The 20336-nt window shown below is 36.2% G+C and overlaps 1 protein-coding gene across 6 annotated transcripts in view; it reads left to right on the forward strand.

Annotated features, from left to right (window-relative positions):
* The window catches only part of LOC126828361 (pseudouridylate synthase 7 homolog), a 239651-nt gene that overhangs the window by 31573 nt on the left and 187742 nt on the right, over positions 1-20336 (forward strand). For all 6 annotated transcript variants that reach the window (XM_050558111.1, XM_050558107.1, XM_050558108.1 and 3 more), the window contains one exon: positions 19530-19625. In XM_050558111.1, coding sequence (XP_050414068.1) covers positions 19530-19625 — 96 coding nt within the window. The remainder of the gene's footprint in view (positions 1-19529; positions 19626-20336) is intronic.

A 20336-nucleotide genomic window follows, 5' to 3' on the forward strand; every position in this document is an offset into this window, starting at 1 on the left:
CACAGAGTCCGGCGTGGTAATGGGCGTATTGTGTCCAAATTTCATAGTTTTCGGACAATCGGTGCTGGTGTCACGGCGAAATTCCACTTTTTTCTCCTCATGGAAGCTTTAAATTGAGTTGAACGAATGCAGGTATCACCTTGAAATTTTCAGGGTACCTAGGTACCAACATGAAAAGTTGCTCGCCGGAATTTAATACTCATGGTACCGTTGGTTCCTGTGTAGCGCATGCGCGAATTCAAAACCAGCTAAACTCGAAAACAACCTTGTCGGCACGGAAAACATCAAAGGAGAAATTCAAATTTTTGAAATATTCAAATACCAAACACTCGACCATGATCCAGGCTATCCTGAAATGTAATAATTTCGGTAATAGGAGACACATTCTTTAAGTCACGACCAATTGTGTATGTTTTCAAGCCCATTAATGTGGATTTTTCACTATTTTTCATTTTCAATTCAAAATGGCGTCCATCAGTTGACCTAAATCAAAATTCTACTGCCTAAATTTTATGGGCTTTCCTTCAAGGATTTGGAAAATATAATCCCCTTGTCTGTAAGTAAAATATCAAAAAAGCCTTAGCGATATTTCTCATTTCAAGATGGTGGCACTTTCGGTTTGGGCTACAAACTCCATTTTTTGTGTACGAATCAATAGTGTCGTAACTAGTAAAGAAATACAATTTCAAGGCAATCGGACCTATATTTCCTTGATTTTTTTTTAAACTTTGATCCTTAATTTCATCAAGGGGAGATAATACAGAAAATTTCTAATGACATTTTTCAAGTTGTATCGGTAAGATCTACTTATATAATGAATTTCATGAAAATCGTGCAACTATTAAAGAAGTTGTCAAGTTGATTTTAACTTCCGGTTAGAAATCACAGCGACGAATTTTTGAAATTCGAAAATCCGAAATAGCAGATTTGAAGTAAATGATTCAAGGTACTCAAAGAATTTTTTTTTAGTAAAACAGGTCAAAAAGTCACAAAGTTACAGCAATATAGGTCAAATGCATTCGTTCGTAGTATTCGGTGATTTCGGATGTGTAAAACGTTTTGAAAACATACCTATTCCAAAGCCACCGCCCATTCTTGAGGGGGGGGGGGGGGGTAGGTCAAAGTTTCAGAAAGATCCCACGGTTAGATTCTGAGATATAAGATTTGCAGGAAAAACACAAAAAAAAAAAATAATAATAATAATAATAATAATCTTAAGAGAAACAATAAGCTTTCATATGTAATACATATGAAAGCTTAATAATCTTAACAAAAACAATAGTGTTTCACACAAGCTACGCAGTGTGAAACCCTAGTAACAGTCTGATAAATTCTTAACAGGAGGTGTTTATCGATATTGTAGCCCAAAATATTTAACATTTTTCTTGGAATTCTTTCTTTTGCGATAGTTGACGGTCGTTGTTTGGTTTTAATGACGTAAATACAAAAGAAAACAATTTTGACATAATGAAAATATCCGTGACGTAATAAGATAAACCTCTCTTCCGTGCTATTCGGTTCACTAAGCGACTGGTTAATTGTGTCTGTTTGGAAAGGGAGGTCACTCTGCGATAATTTTAAAGATCGAAACAGAAATCGTAAGTGTATTTTAATTACTTTTTATACGCCCACATTGAAATGTGGTCGTATATTGTCGTCGCCCCCGTCCGGCGGTCCGGCCTCCACAAACAATTGTGGACGCTCTAGAGGCTAAAGTTAATATCTGATTGACTTTAAATTTATACACAGTGTTTAAGGTCTTGGGACGAAGAATCTTATTGATTTTCAGCCTTTTCCGATAATTACTGCCAGAGTTATGGCCCTTGATCACTTCAAAAAATCTTGTGAACGCTCTAGAGGCCAAAGTTAATATCCGATTGACCTTAAATTTATACACAGTGTTTAAGGTCATGAGACGAAGAAGCCTATTGACCCTTGATCACTTCAAAAAATCTTGTGGACGCTCTAGATGCCAGAGTTGATATTCGATTGACTTTAAATTTATACACAGTGTTTAAGGTCATCAGACGAAGAAGGCTATTAATTTTCAGCGATTTCCAATAATTACTGCCAGAGTTATGGCCCTTGATCACTTTGAAAAATCTTGTGGACGCTCTACAGGCCAAACTTAATATCCGATTGACCTCAAATTTATACACAGTGTTTAAGGTCATGAGACAAAGAATCCTATTGATTTTCAGCAATTTCCGATAATTTCAGGCAGAGTTATGGCCCTTGATCACTTGAAAAATCTTGTGGTCGCTCTAGAGGCCAAAGGTAATATCCGATTGACTTTAAATTTATACTCAGTGTTTAAGGTCATGAGACGAAGAATCCTATTGATTTTCAGCAATTTCTGATAATTACAGGCAGAGTTATAGCCCTTGATCACTTTGAAAAATCTTGTGGATGCTCCAGAGGCCTAAGTTAATATCTGATTTACTTTAGATTAATACACAGTGTTTAAGGTCATGAGACGAAGAAGCATATTGATTTTCAGGGATTTCCAATAATTACTGCCAGAGTTATGGCCCTTGATCACTTTTTGACGCTGTAAAGGCTATCATTCGATTGACTTTAGATTGATACACAGAGTTTAAGATCTTGAGACGAACAACTATATTGATTTTCAATGAATCTTTATGACTTGAACAGCTAAATCCATGATATTAAAAGTTTTGTATACAAAACGTTAGCATGGGACAGAACTTCATAAAAACCAAACAAATTCTAATGGTTTTCTGAGTTGTTGCTCTTAATCAGATTTTAGTGTATTATAAATGTTTCATTACCGAAAAAATAAAAATATGCGACAACTCTTGTTGACTGCCCGGACGATTTAGCTGCTGTTGGCGTATGTTTCGTTGCCTGGCAACCTATCTTATAAATGATTTTGAACTCCAGCAGTGACTGGGTTCGAAATAAATTGCATATCATGTTTGATAAATGTCCATACACTTGTGTGACCGTGTAGATATATGCTGTCACTGAGAAGTAGTAAAGGTGAGATTTGTACGTTTACAGTATAGATTTCGCGCTTTTTAGTAAATTTGTACCAATATCTGTAAAGTTCTAATTATCGCAACAAATCTAATATGAGGAGGGTAAAATCTGTAGGTACGGTGTGTTAATTAACAGGGGTGAGAAATTGACTGAAAGGTGATATAATTATCACTAGGGGTGAAAATCTCGGCGACGGTGCGTTTTCTGTACTGGTGTGTTAATTAACGAACGGGTTAAAAACGACTGACACGGTGTGTATTCTTTGTTTGGTGAGTTTTTTCGAAAGCGTGTTATAACTGCAGCAAAGGTGATTTATCAAGGACCAGCAGGCTTTATCTGAATCGTAGGTGTTAAATCTAATTTACCGTGCGAATTTTTGTTCGACACTGTGTTTTACGCAGATCAGTCTTTGTTAAGTGTAGGTCTTTATACATGGATTTATACGTGGGATAGGTACGTATATCCTTTCTTATATGTATTTCATTTCTTGATGAATACTACGTGTTTTGTACTTCGTACCATAGTCGGACTGCAGTTATTTATATATTTGATCTTTTTTCTGGGTTAAATTTGTTTACAAATTATCGTGCGTACCACTGAACTATAAATGCTCATATCTTAAAATTGATCACACGCAGTACCGTCATTTCCCGATATCATAACCAACCCCAATTTGATTATCCATTTCATTTTTTTTCTCATAGGAAATTTCGGTTAGTATCTGAAACGGAAAAACTGTCCAAGTCATTATATTATGTTGTAATCAGAGAAATGTTCATAGAAATGAACTAGACAAGATAAAGAGTATAAGCAATACCATTATTTGTTGTCACATATTGATGTTTATATGCGTTCATAATTAAATGTTTTAATTAAATCGTAACGTATGAATTGTGTGCTTTATTTTTCATCGAATTGGCAATTGGTATTAGCCAAGACATTCGCTGCTACAAGCATATTTGCTCCAATAATGATAGTTTGTGGAATTTTATGGGGTTTTAAAACAAACATAGTCAATGGGTGGAATTTAAGACTGGGCAGGGCGAAGACGGGGAAACGTTATCAAGTTGTTATTCAAATTATTCAAAGAAATATAAGGCCAAGAAATATGCGATGACATTGAAAAGGAGAAATGCTTGTGCTACTATGCCGACATTATCACGGCGTACGTGGACTAATGCTAAAACATAGGACTATGATATTTTGCTATGGCATATTTCAAAAAAAAAAAAAAAAAAAAAAATCTTTGTGGAAAATTTAAAGTCTTTTCTAATAATATTAACAGATTATTTTTTGTTTGGTTGTTCTTCTTAAAGGAATTTCCAATTCACATATTAGAAATTTAAATTTCTAATTATAATCACCAAACTGACACCAGAACACGAACTATATGCTTCGCTGATCACCAACTTGTAACAACGTTGACCTAGATGTTATATAACTGCTGCCAGACTTTATTAGGGGCAATAAATGGACACACAATTCCATTGTAACTGTATAATGTGTATTATAAACCAAAGGTAAATTTATAGATTTCAGAACAGAACAACAATATTCCAAATACATTCACTGTCTGGTTATATGATGACTTTGGTTTAATAAAATTTAAAATTCGTCATGACTCTGTAAGTTAATAACGATGTGTTGTGTATCCTATTTAAAAACTAATTTGTCAGCGACATAAACGCCTCAATGGATTATGTACATAAGCTATAGATATTTTAATTACATCAAAGGTCTATTAGAAATTACTGTTGATCTGAACTAGTTTCTTTTTAAAAAATTCATAACGTGGAACTCAATATAGAATAATAAATTATAGCCAGAAATATTGAAAATGAAGCTATATAGGTTTAAAACTAGGACTTTAAAGTGAATATGTCGAAATGGGTAACTGCAGCAATAAATTATTATTGCCTAATTATATAAATATATTCCTATAACGGTAGTGGCCTAATTCTTTCACGCAATTTTACATGTCGATGTGAATAGAATACATAACAAATATAGTGAAATCTACTGAAATATACATGACAAACCATCTCTTTATGCAAAAACTTTGATGTGCATCATTATTTTTTTTTATGAGTTATCACATTGTTAATGCCCCACGCCCCCTTTATGTTTATAATATTTTCTCTGATTGTAACAGCTTTAAGTGATTTCTCGCTATCATTCAAAATAACAAGTCTTTGCTCTGCGAAAGGAGATCAAACAGTTATAAATGGGATTTAGACAAAAGGGAAACATATTTACTTGAAGACTTTCTGTTTCAAATCTACGTTGTATTATTCATCTGTTTTATGTGATTTATTTTTGGTAAATACGGACACATATTTAATATTCCATATTGTTCATACTGTATTAACAGGACTTTAACAAATAGATCATGCTATAACCCGATTCTAAACCGTATACATGATTTGTTTTACGTCAACTTTTTAGATTTCGAAGCGCACACAATTAAGCAGAATTGGCAGTAAAAAAAATTAAAAAATTACTACGGCTTATTATGAAAATCGTTTCAAATAAAGTGACCGAAATAAAAAAAAAAGACACCAAAGTGATTTCCAAAGGCGATTGCATGCTTTTAGAATAGAACAAGCTAGGCGACACATGGAGCCGTGCCTAGTCCGTGCTTTCGATTTATACATGCAACGGATGCGGGACCGAGAGTTAGATTTCTTTACGTTTGACTAATTGTCCACGAAGGGTCATCTAAGCTGTTGAAAGAAGGGAACCAAACATACCCTTATGCGAATATATCGGGAATGTAAATCGGCGAAAAGCTGTATGAAAATATGATTACAATATAATGGCTGCTTCGAAAACATATTCGTTAATCTGATTACAATGGCGATTAGAATATATCGGATAATAAAATTGGGGTTGGTTATGATATCGGGAAATGACGGTACTGCGTATGATCAATTTTAAGATACGAGCATTTATATAGTGGTACGCACGATAATTTGTAAACAAATTAAAGCCAGAAAAAAGATCAAATATATAAATAACTGCAGTCCGACTATGGTACAAAGTACAAAACACGTAGTATTCATCAAGAAATGAAATACGTATAAGAAAGGATATACGTACCTATCCCACGTATAAATCCATGTATAAAGACCTACACTTAACAAAGACCGATCTGCGTAAAACACAGTGTCGAACAAAAAATCGCATGGTAAATTAGATTTAACACCTACGCGTCAGATAAAGCCAGCTGGTCCTTGATAAATCACCTTTGCTGCAGTTATAACACGCTTTCGAAAAAACTCACCAAACAAAGAATACACACCGTGTCAGTCGTTTTTAACCCGTTCGTTAATTAACACACCAGTACAGAAAACGCACCGTCGCCGAGATTTTCACCCCTAGTGATAATTATATCACCTTTCAGTCAATTTCTAACCCCTGTTAATTAACACACCGTACCTCCAGATTTTACCCTCTTCGTATTAGATTTGTTGCGATAATTAGAATTCTACCGATATTGGTACAAATTTACTAAAAAGCGCAAAATCTATACTGTAAACGTACAAATCTCACCTTTACTACTTCTCAGTGTGTGTAGCGTACACATGTGGTTGCTATGCTTGTTTTATGTTGTCGATTGTCATTTCGACGGTGTGATTTCTTTGCAAAAAAAACCTGGCCTGTGTATGAAAATTAGTCTCTGTCCTATTCATATCAGTATCAGCCCGACTTGTATATTTTTTAAAATATATCCCAATCAGTTATTTACGGTCCATACAGAGTTCAATAAATTGTAGTATTTTTATTCACTTGTTAAAAATCTTTGATTTTGACCAGTCTGATTATGATAAAATCACCATAGCAACCATTATTGTCAGACCAGCCTTGAAATGAAATTTACTTATTATCCCGCGCCGATTGAAGTAAGGGAGGGATATTGAAATGGGGTCCGTCCGTCCGCTTTCGCTCCGGAGCATATCTCATAAACCGTTCAAGATATCTTTCTGATACTTTGCACACATATCAACCTATTACAGTAGTTGTGCCTTTTGCTATTTAGGAATTTTTGGGATTTATATTTTTTGTGTTTTCATGGAAACAAATTTTACTTAGTTTTTGGTGTATAATTTTGTTTCTGGAGCATATCTCATAAACCGTTCAAGATATCTTTTTGAAACTTTGTACAGACATCTACCCATTACAGTAGTTGTGCCTTTTGCTATTTAGGAATTTCTGGGATTTATATTTTTTGTGTTTCCATGGAAGAAATTTGACTTAGTTTTTGGTGTACAATTTTGTTTCCGGAGCATATCTCATAAATCGTTCAAGATATCTTCTTGGCACTTATTTTTAATTTCTCAGATTTGATAATTTTATGTGTTTCCATGGAAAAACATTTGACTGTTCAAGATACCTTTAAAATAATTTTACATTCATCAACCCATTATTTTATTTTCTGAAATCCAGCCTTCCGTCCTGATTTTGTTTCTGGAGCATATTTTATTATCTGTTCAAGAAATCTTTTTGAAACTTTGTACAAACATTAACCTATTATAAAATAAAACCAAGTACGAACAATCCAAACCATAAGACAGAATTTGAAGTCTTAAAAAACGTTATAGGCAAAATAGTGTATTCAAGCAAAATAGTGTAATCAGCAAATGGACTGCTCCTCGTGTACAAAATACACGACAAACAGTGGTAATAGATGTCCGGAAGAGTAAGCTTACCCTGCCTGTCGCCACACCGCCATAGCTGCATCCAAACTATTAGGCAAAATGTCAGTAAAATAGCGTGATTGGCCAATGAACTATCGGTATGCAAAATGCACGCGATGAACTGTGTTAACAGGTGTCCGGAAGAGTAAGCTTACCCTGCCTGGCGCCACACCCGCCATAGCTGCATCCAAACTATTAGGCGAAATGTCAGTAAAATAGCGTGATTGGCCAATGAACTATCGGTATGCAAAATGCACGCGATGAACTGTGTTAACGATGTAGTAGACATTATCAGGGAGATAGTATACATGTCAATTAAATATATCTAGAATAATAGCAGAGAGAGACACGTTATATTTATCAATCAAATCAATATGACGACCATAAAACTTTTTAAAGGTTTTAATAAGTTTAGTGCGCAAGTATCCTTGTAGTTGAAGCTTAGATGACAAATGCCTCGATCTACTTAAAAAATCAGAATAAAAGGAACAAGCTCTCGCGTAACGAATTAGCTGAGACACAAACATTCCATAAGCTGGTGATATTGGAATGTTACTACTAATAAATGGAAAGTTAACAATCGGAAAGTCAAAGTCGTCACGTTTATCGTACAATTTAACACTCAGTTTATGGCAATTGTCAAAATCGAGACGCAGATCCAAGTAGGAAGCGTAATTGTCACTGTCAGTGGTGTTTTTAATTTCGAGCTCATCAGGATATATGAATTCTACATAATCACTAAATTTAGGATTATTAAGTGATAAAACGTCATCGATATATCGATAAGTGAAATTAAAAAGTCTGACTGATCGTTTATTAGTTTTTACGAGCGTCTGTATGTAATCGGCTTCGTAGGAATAGAGAAACAGATCAGCAAGCAAAGGTGCACAGTTGGTGCCCATGGGGATGCCAACCACTTGCTGATATATTTCACCTCCAAATTCAACAAAGATGTTATCAATTAAAAAATCCAACATCTGAATTATCTTGATGGCCGTGAATTTGTTTTTGGAATCACTGTGATTCTTAACGAAATATGTGGAATTGTAATTTACAACTAAATATTGATATCTAGCTGTACCTGATTTAGACGAAAAGACACTGTGAATAATGTCTTTCAACCGGGCTTTTAATTTACTATGGGGAATTTTAGTGTACATAGTTGAAAAGTCAAACGTTTGAATAGATGAGACTGAAGCAAGGGATCTAGATTGCAAACCATCAAGTAATTCTTTGGAATTTTTCAATATCCACTTTTGATTTATACCACTGCGAGAGTATATTTTGTCACAGTATTTTTGAATACCCTCTTTAACAGCCGTTAGTATAGATGTCAATACTTTTGAAAGTGGTTTTGTGGAACAACGGGATGAACCTGCTATAAAACGGTGCTTGTAGGGATTTTTATGTAGTTTAGGTATCCAATATAACAAGGGCAAATCTGTATAGGTATCTCCACACGGAGTACCAAATGAAGTGAGTACGGATTTGTGATTGGATATAATTTCATCCTTACTAAGAGTAGATTGTTTGTACACTACAGTGCTGGAGTTTGGGACTATAATCGCCGAACACCGCGGAAAAACACTCTATTTCACGGTGGAATCTTGGAGAATCGCTAGCGAAACGGCAGCTAGCCAAATCACCGCGAAATAGGGTGTTTCGCGGTGAATTATGGTGTTTTGCGGTGAAACACTTTGAATCGCTTGAGTGCCGATATCATCCTGATGTAAGCATGTTGACGAAAAATGTAATTTATTTAAGTTGAATACAAAATATGTTAACCGTTGGCGAGGCAGCTACGGTCGTATTTCTAACACACTGTACATGTATAACGTGGTGCCACAATGTACGTGTATGCAAACAATGAATAACTTACAATTTTTTAATCGTATCATTTCATCTTATTGGCTGCTATCAAATCCAAACTTTAAATTATATTCGATGAGATTTTACACATAACTTCATTACTCGCAGCTTCAGTTAATCTAAATCAACTATTCATAAATCACAGTGCCATACATGTAAATCACTCCGCAATGTGGTTAACCGTACGTCACGTGGTCAGAAACGCGCGAAAACATGAGATGTTGGGTTCGACACAGGGACTATATATTCTTACGCTGTGTTACTTGGCGAAAAGTATTTAGCAAATCTTGACTGTCACCGGTATATGATAATAATGTATTATGACGTATAGAACTTGCAACCTGAATCGAAAGCGCTTTCAAATCAGACATAAAAAGCTCGTACTTACCGCAAAAATGAAATGAACGCGACACAAGTCTCCGATGTCAGAGAATATTAGTAAAGTATAACCGCTATCAAATCCACACAAAAATCCAAGGCACTCATTTTATTTTAGAAAAGAATAACTGTAGGCTCGATAGAAGAGCCTGTTCTTCATGAACCCCAAACCAATGGTAACTGTCAACTTGTATGTTGTCATTCTCATGCAGATTTGTTTGAATAACAGAAATGTCCCGTGTATCAAGATCAAAGAATAAAATCGCACGTAGCCACTCTTTGTTGTTTTTATGCGAATTCAATTAATCTAAAAGGGGCTCCGGCACAATTTAAGGGATTATTTTTGAGCCAATATTAACCATCGCCAATTTTTTAAATCATGGGATAAAGTCAATTAACAAACAATACGGGTCTACTTTATTACAAAAACATTGGTGAACTTACCATTTTGTCCAAAATCATAACGCTAATCAACAAACAATACTATTGTTCTTTTTTACAAAAACATCGGTAAACTATATTGTTTTTGTACATATTGTATTTATTTATTTGTTTGTACTATATGTTATACCTGATGAGTCTTGGCTTAAAGGAATAAAGAATTTGAACTTGAACTAATCGCGGTCGGGATGGCGAGCCAAGCTAGTTGATTATTAGGTAAATATAACAATATAAACAACCAATGAGTAAAAGTGATCTATTCTAATCAATTAAATAATATACAAGTCAAGTACAGGTATTACCTTAACCGTGGACGGGTTTGCTTGTGGACGGGTTAACGGACACTCAACTTACAAATATTAAATCATCGCCGTATTGACACTGGCTAACGGCACTTCGTGCACGGACTGTTGAATTCTCGTTTAATTTATTGTGTTAATTTCACTATTGTTTAAAATGTAAACAAAATCTTATCTCGAGTACGTAGTACCGTATATCGAGCTAGTCTAGTAAGTAGTAGGCTAGGTTAATCCAGACTAAAACGAAAGTCCTTTTATTGTATTAATAACATTGGCTTCTGGTAGACTCGATTGTCATCTAAGGGATTATATTTTCTTTACGCGGTCTATTTATAGAACAGTAAAACAATTGTAAATATTGGCGCGATAAAAATTTAATTATAAGTCCAATCTATTGTTGATAGAAAATAATAATGATTTACGTGTATCATAGATAATATTAAGTAACAATAGAATGAAAATACTGTTTGTTGTTTTTCGAGTTTTAGGCCATTATTACTTATTTTATGCATATTTTTGGTATGAACTTTTTTGGACCAGTAAAATCTCATTTGGTCCAGCAATAGTTGGAATAATACCTGCCCAAATGTCCAGTAAAAAAAAATATCATTTCGCATGGACTGCAGGGTACATGTATATACTGTGGGAAATCGACAATTTGGATGTACAAAAGAATGGAAACATTCAGAAAGTGTACTCAAAATAAGTAAATTATAACGGGGTGAAGACGAGAATTATCACACTCGTGGATATTGTATAAATATATGAGGCGCATGTAATGTACACGTATGTGTGTGTGAAATGGCTTTATTCAATATCTGCTCCCACCGAAATGAATTGGGTGACATAAAGTAGATGTATATTGTCACAGCGGATATTATTTGCTGAGTAAAACAGCGTAAGAATATACATATAGTCCCAATCTTTTGGCGCGTTTCTGACCACGTAACATACCGTTAAGCGACCCGCGGAGTGATTTACTGTACGTGCTGTATGGATGATTGATTTAGGTTAACCGAAGCTGCGAGTAATGAAGTAATGTGTAAAAGCTCATCGTATATAACTTAAAGTTTGGATTTGATAGCAGCCCCAAATTGACGGATTACATCTAAGTTATAAACGAAGATGAATTGATATGTTTAAAAAATTGTAAGTTGTTCATAGTTTGCATACATTTTGGCCGGCGTTATGTATGTATAAAGTGCGTTGGGGAAAAAATCCTAACCGATTCAGAATGCCGGTAAATGTCTTCCCGAGATTACCTAACTCATTTGTTATTCAAACCTGCCTGTACATTATACATGTACACGTTTCCCGGGAGCATTACTATATTACAACTCCTTTAATTTATTATAGACAATATTAGTTCGACCCTAGCTTAAGGGTAGGATCGCTAATTCCTTGCGGGAAGCACGGCAAAACACGATGTAATTCTTATCGAAACACGGTGAATTCCTAGAGAAACACGGCGAATTCCTAGAGAAACACGGTGAATTCCTAGCGAATCTTAGAGAAAAATCGCCGCGGAATCAAGCGAAATTTCACCGTGAAATCTAAGAGAATTCTGAGAGTTTTTTTTCACCGCGTCGCGGCGATTTCGGTTCAAAAAATTTGGGAGGAACTGTATGTAGCACTGTCAATTGGTTTCCCGAAATTAAGTTCTTTGAACAGACAGACAAAATAATGTTGTTTACATATAAACACTATGTTATTGGACGTCTTAGTCCAATCAGAAAGAGTATCCGAGATAACATCTTCCATCTTGGCCCATGATCTAGCGTAGTCCTCTACGGCATCCATAATAAGTTTGAAACTTTGATCCCATGAAAATTGTTGCGGTTCCCGGTATTTGGTTCCTTTGGACAAAATTTCACGTAGTATTCTGGACTATGTTCAAATCACCAGTGACCACATGTCCAGCTGGTGGGTAAAGGAAGGATGACGTAGAGCAAGAACATGGTAGAGGGTTATTATTAAGTCTTTTGCATTGATGTCAGATAATGCGTTTCTGTAATTAAATATTTTGGATGCAATGGGTTTAGTATAAGTATAAGAAATCCTAGGAACAGTAACAGTTTTGAAGTAAAGGAGGGATGTGTGCTGTGACTTGCTTATGGTGTAATATTTGGCTTAACCTGATAGCATCAATGCCTTTATTAGCAAATTTCAGTTTAAGAAATGACGGTGGGCAATGTCAAGAACAATGGATACAACCCTGTATTCAGTGGACGCAGGATCAGTACAATTTGAATCCAAACATTCAGATTTAAGTAATTTCAAAATAGTAAGTGGAATAGAATATAATTTAGTAAGGATATGGTGTGGCCCTAATGGTTCTTGAATAATTTCTAAAAGGGCATCCAATGATATAGTGCTCAGCTTAGGTGATGTGTAGCGACGATGTCCATGACTGCGTTTTCGATGACGAAACTTTGGGAATAACGTCATGACATTAACATTGCTACACGCAGGGCTTGATAAATTCCCAATACTAGCTACATTGTCATTGCATCCATAAGGGGTGGCAGTACCTAATGTTCGTATCCAATATTCCTCTCGGTCTCTGCGAAAGGGAGTACTCAAAGTAGGGCTGTTAGTATGGTGGTAAATTTTCTCTAATATGGACACTCTCATTGATAGTATAGAGTGGTCCGGTTGGTTAAAATGTCTATAGAGAATCTGGTTACTACCCTTATTAATGTTGTGACGATGACCATTAATGTGTAAGTGTAAAGGTCCTTTAGTTTCGCCAACATAAATCAGTCCGCAGAGTGTACATTCTATACCGTAGATAATATTGGAGGTTTTACAGTTTAGTTTCTCAAACCCACGTGTAAAATATGTTTTATTAGTTAAAGAACTAGTAAAATGGGTATTGCTATTCAAAATAGGACAGGTTTTACAATTATTAGACATACATTTAGAAATATAACAGTTAGATTGATGTGGTGAAAAATGCAAAATATCAGATAGTTTGACAGAACACTGTTGGGTTGAGATTAACGAAGCATCCGAGGATTTTAAAACATTACAGGCACCTGAACGAAAAATATCTCCCATACCATTACTAGTATCTTGGGATATATCACCGATATTCCCCGTGCCCTTCGAGGTATCGTGGCAGATTTTTACCCTGAAACTGCCTCCCAGCCGTATATTTTGGTTATTTGTACTTAACATGGAACTATAAAGCTACTGGGTTTCAGGTTACCTCGGGGACATAAAATATCCACAGGCAGAGCAACCCACCCAGTGGTAGAAATAAAATAAAACCAAGTACGAACAATCCAAACCATAAGACAGAATTCGAAGTCCTAAAAAACGTTATAGGCAAAATAGTGTATTCAAGCAAAATAGTGTAATCAGCAAATGGACTGCTCCTCGTGCACAAAATACACGACAAACATTGGTAACAGGTGTCCGGAAGAGTAAGCTTACCCTGCCTGACGCCACACCCGCCATAGCTGCATCCAAACTATTAGGCGAAATGTCAGTAAAATAGCGTGATTGGCCAATGAACTATCGGTATGCAATTTTCTGATGTATAAGTTTATTGTTTAACATACAGAAGCTGATTGAGGTAGGCAAAGGTTGTTGTGCAAACCTTACAGGGAGTAGCAACCCTGCCTTGCCGAGCTACTGTGATCAGAGTATGAAATTCTGTGAATTGATATTCCATGTGTCGGAATATGAGATTTGTCTAAAGATTTAGACTCTGGGCATAACTGATGGTGCAACCCCGACATGCTGAACATTTAGCAGCTGAATGAGGTACTCAAAGGTTGTTGTGCAAACCTTACAGGGAGTAGCGACTGTGCCTTGCCAAGCTACTATGATCAGAGTATGAATCTTCTGACTAGTCCCATTGATATTCCAAGAAGTTGTTTTTCCTTATGCCTTCCAAACAAGTTCAACGGCGCGGGATGGTGATGACTAGTCATCTTGTTATCCTTCAAATACACTCACTAACTTTATTGTTTTGTGTGTTTCAGGTTTGTGTTTCAATAAGCCAATGGTTGAATTTCATTGCTGATGACATACAAGAAAAAATTCATGAAGATTTCCTAGAATAAAGTTTTGAAGTGTAGAATTTTGCCCACTGCAAACAGAGTCTAGCACCCAGAAAATATTCATTCACAGTGAGTCGCCGAGGAAATTTAAAGGACTGTTATACTCATTCCAAGAAATTTCCTTTTTGGGCTACAATTGTGATTATCTGACTAATTTTCTGATATATATCCGGTAATAGTAACACACATAACATTATTGAACTGAACTTCAATTCTTATGTTCATCAAATAAAACAAAATTGATATTCTTTGCTAATTTCAATGTCACCAACAGAAATCAACTTGGCGTAGGTTACTTTTTGCAGCTATTATTTGAACTCAGAATAGGGCTGTACGATATTCTCGATATAGTCATTTATCGCGATATGGTATTTTCAGATCCAACTACAATATGTGGCCAAAAATCGTCGTTATAGTGGTTTATCGAATATCGCCAAAAACTTCAAATATCGAAAAAAATTATCATAAATACACTATACAGCAGTGGAAATTAGCCAACGGCAATAAACTATAATAAAGCTAATGTTTTGAGAATCGTTAAATGTTAAAAACACTTGCGCAGTGTCCACAGCCGTTTTTCACTGCATCGATTGTGTATGCGTTACTTTTACTTTGTTTTTAGTCGACAATAAATTGTCAGTTAATACTACATATAAAGCTTAGGCCTACTAAACGCCTGAAATTTCCCACTACCGTTTTCATATTTTTAAAAAACGAATATTTTTAGAAAACTCTACGAAACTTAATTTCTGAAAGCATGAATAAAACGATCTATAAATAGATTACTGTCACTGTTAGGCCAGGAATACCGCAGCCAATCGAATGCTTGAATGGAAGATAGTCCGGATCATTTAGTATTTGTTAAACTGTTTGAACTTACAATACAAGACTTGAAGACCGCATCTACTTAATTCCGCTACACGTGGTATTTGAGAATTTTCTTACTCAAGGTCACAAGCAGACGCCTTTCAAACATCAGCATAGCAAAGTGACATTATTATTAAATATCGCGATATTTAACTGTATCGTTGAAAAAAATGCCAATATCGATGTCGTCCCTTTTTAATACGTCCACATTCATAATGTGGACGTATATTGCCGTCGCCCCTGTCTGTGTGTGTGCGCGTGTGTGTGTGTATGTATGTAAGTGTGGGTGTGTCTGTGTGTCGCCTACAGGCCACAATTCTTAAGTGATCATCTTCAAACTTTACATACTTATTCCTTATACCCGAAGGATGATCCCTATTGTTTTTGGTGCATGCCCAACCCCCAGGGGCAGAGCCACGCCCATTTTTTGTATTTCTTTGTTTGTCATCCACAGGCCGCATTTCTTAACGTATCATATTGAAACTTTGCATACTTATTCTTTGTACCCTAAGGAACATCCCTATCGTTTGGGGTGCATGCCCAACCCCCAGGGGCAGAGCCACGCCCATTTTCTTTTTGTGTGTCTGTGTGTCGCCTTCAGGCCACAATTCTTAAGTTATCATCTTGAATCTTTACATACTTATTCCTTATACCCTAAGGATGATCCCTATTGTTTTTAGTGCATGCCCGATCCCCAGGGGCAGAGCCACGCCCATGCCTTGTATTTGTTTGTTTGTCGTCTATAGGCCGCATTTCTTAATGCATCATCTCGAAACTTTGCATACTTATTCTCTGTACCCTTAAGTTATCATCTTGAATCTTTACATACTTATTCCTTATACCCTAAGGATGATCCCTATTGTTTTTAGTGCATGCCCGATCCCCAGGGGCAGAGCCACGTCCATTCCTTGTATTTGTTTGTTTGTCGTCTATAGGCCGCATTTCTTAACGCATCATCTCGAAACTTTGCATACTTATTCTCTGTACCCTAAGGAACATCCATATATCGTTTGGGGTGCATGCCCAACCCCCAGAGGCCAGGCCACGCCCATTTTCTTTATGTGTGTCTGTGTGTCGCCTACAGGCCACAATTTTTAATCGACCGTCTTGAAAAAATTTCATATGAATTCCTTATACCCTAATTAAAGATGATCCCTATTGTGTTTGGTGCATGCCCGACCCCCAGTGGCAGAGCCACGCCCATTTCTTATATTCATTGTTTGTCATCTACAGACCGCATTTCTTAATGTATCACCTTGAAACTTTGCATACTTGCTCCTTCTATCCTAAGGAACATCCCTATTGTTTGTGGTGAATGCTCAGCCCCCAAGGACAGAGCCACACCCATTTTCTTTTTGTGTGTCTGTATGTCACTTACAGCCTGCTATGCTTAATCGATCATCTTGAAAACTTGTTTATACTTATACGTTATACCCTAAGGATGACCGCTATTTTTTGGGTGATTGCCCAACCCCCAGGGGCAGAGCCACACCCATTTTTTCTTTGTGTCTCTGTGAGTTGCCTACAGGCCACGATTCTTAATGGATTGTCTTTGAACTTGGGATATGTTTTCCTTATAGCCTAAGGACGACAACTGCATGTCACGACACCCAGGGGTAGAGCCACGCCCAATTTTTATGTTAATCGTTTACAAGCCGGAATTCTGAATGGATCAACTTGGTATTTGGCATATGTATTCCTTAGAGCCTAAGGGCATCAACTATTGATTTTGGTGAATGCCCCGACGCCCAGGGGCAGAGCAACGCCCTATTTTTGCCTTTAACGTACAAAGGCCACAATTCTGAATGGATTATCTTGGAACTTGGTGTATTTATTCCTTAGACCCTTAGGAAGGCAACTATTGATGTTGCCATTTCAATAACAGGATGGTTTCTATTTATATTGTTTCCATATCCAACCCCCATGGGCAGAGCCACGCCCAGTTTTTGTATTTATCGTCTACAGGCTGCAATTCTGAATGGATCATCTTGAAATGTGCATATTTATTCCTTATACCATAAAGACAGCAACTATTTATTTTGATACTTGCCCCGACCTCCTGGGGCAGTGTCACACCCACTTTATTGTTAGTATTTTGTCTGTAAATTTGGCAAAACAAACCCGACGCCTAGCCTTCTTTGCCTCTGATCATATTACAGCCATTTCATATTTCATTCTCTTCATTTTAAAAAGTACCATATCAATCAAAGCTGGAATGTGGACGTATATTGCAGCGTTAGTGATGCTCTTGTTGCAATATCGTACAGCCCTAACTCAGAATACAAATTTACAATTTTTTACTGATATTGCCCATGATGGAATCTTGTCAACAGTCAGGGATATTATACAGTACTATTTAAATGGGTTTGTCTGTCCGTCCGTCCGTCCGCCTGTCCGTCTATCACACTTTTTGGAACACAATAAATCTCTTTCTAATTGAGCTAGAATGTTCAAACTTGGGGTAGGTGTTTATTAGGTCAATGTCTTGACAGAGTTTCGAAGATGAGCATTTTCTGCTTAGGGTAAGCAGAGATAAGCAATTTGATTGGTTGATGCTTTGGGACACGATAATTTTAGTTCTAATTAAGTGAAAGTGATGAAACTTGGTGTATAGTTTCATTACATCAATACTTTGAATAAGTTCGATAATGAGCATTTTCTACTCAGGGTAAGCAGAGTGATAAGCAATTTGATTGGTCGAGACTTTGGAACACGTAACTTTCTGAATTATGGCCCATGATTGTACGAAAAATCATGTTTTTAGCTTGTAGACCCTATAGCGGTCATGATTTTTATGCGATTTAAAAAAACGTTTGAATATATCACCGTTACACCCTAATTCTGGCAGTAATTATCGGAAATCGCTGAAAATCAATAGGCTTCTTCGTCTTATGACCTTAAACACTGTGTATAAATTTAGCTTGAGGACCCTATAGCGGTCATAATTTTTATGCGATTTATAAAACCTTTTGAATATATCACCATTACACCCTGAGAATGGTTGAGTTCGAACTTCGTAAAAATCGGACCGAATCTGACGGACAAAATGCCCGTCCCGCATTTGCAAATAGTGTCAAAATATTGTGTATCAGGGTTGTGGACCCTCTGGAGGTCACAGTTTTCATCTGATTTTGATGAAACTTGAAATGCATGTTTATAACCCAAATATCTTGGTTCCCTTTGATTGTCGTACATATTGAATCGTAACTTCCTGAATTATGGCCTTGTACGCAAATAGTGTAAACATCTGGTAAATCAATGTTGTGGACCCTCTAGAGGTCACAATTTTTTTCCGATTTTAAAAACCGTTTGAACACATCACCATTCCACCATAATGAAGGTTGAATTCGAATTTCGGGAAAATCAAAATGAAATTTCCCAACAAAATTGCCGCTCTTTGTACGCAAATTGTGTAGAAGTGTGTAATACGAAGGTTGTGGACCCTCTAGAGGTCACAATTTATATCCGATTTTGATGAAACTTAAAACATGTCTTTATATCCCAAAGATCTCAGTCCCTTTTGATATTTGCACATTTCAGGCCATAACTTTCTGGATTGCGTTTGTTTTTAGCTTCTTCTCTATCCATCTCTTGCAAAATGTGGGCGTATCCTGCCTGGCAGCCGCTGGTTATCCGATTTTGATGAAACTTAAAACATATCTTTATATCCCAAAGATCTCAGTCCCTTTTGATATTTGCACATTTCAGGCCATAACTTTCTGGATTATTGCCCCTGATTGTACCAAAAAACGTATTTGTTTTTAGCCCGTTCTCTGTCCATCTCTTGCAAAATGTGGGGGCGTATCCTTTCTGGCAGCCGCTGGTAGATTTAGCACGTGTTGTGTTTTCTGTGCGTAAGAGTTTTGGTTAAATTGTTGATATGTTTGTTAATTTTATCTTTTAAGACAAATACTAACTGTGAAGTAATAAATAAAATTGATAGGGAGAAATTAAAAGAAATGGTAGAAAATAAAGATCATGATACACAAGTTATAATAGAGGTAAATATATAATGTATAATAACATTTGAAGATTGGCAGACCACCAGACAGTTACTTTATTATGCTTATCAGAATGAAGAAGTAAAGGTTGTTAGTGTTTTTATACACCCACATTTTCATGTGGATGTATATTGTCGTCGCCCCTGTCAATTTCAATAAAACTTGAAATATAGGTTTACCACCTTAAGATCTCGGTTCCTTTCGATATTGGCATGTATCGGGCTGTATCTTCATGGGTTAAGGCCCCTGATTGTATGAAAAATCACCTTTTTAGCTTGTGAACACTGTAGAGGTTGTTGAGTGTTTTAACAGTTCATAGGTCAAAGGTCAAATACCAAACTATAATTAAGTATAGGATATTAACCTACCCGAGGTTGATATGGTCAATATATTCGGCTCATATCAACCGCTGATGACGTAGATGATCGAAATAATACAAAAAACCACAGAAATAAATTTTTATTCTTTTGACAATTAAAATTTGTTATGGTACAGTTTCTAACATTCAGGACCGAAATAGACGGCGTACTTATCGACATACATGTATTTAGATCGTTTATCCATGTCTAAGACATATTTCAGAATTTTCTTTTCGTCCACATTGCGATTATTTCTCCACACACTACAAGACTTGAAAGTATTTATCGCCCAAGAGTTCCTTTGTAAAGTATTTTTGGGTACAGTCCACTTAAAACAGTTGGTCAAATCCTT

This window comes from Patella vulgata, chromosome 7, assembly GCF_932274485.2.
Source record: "Patella vulgata chromosome 7, xgPatVulg1.2, whole genome shotgun sequence".
In the NCBI taxonomy this organism is placed as follows: Eukaryota; Metazoa; Mollusca; class Gastropoda; family Patellidae; genus Patella; species Patella vulgata.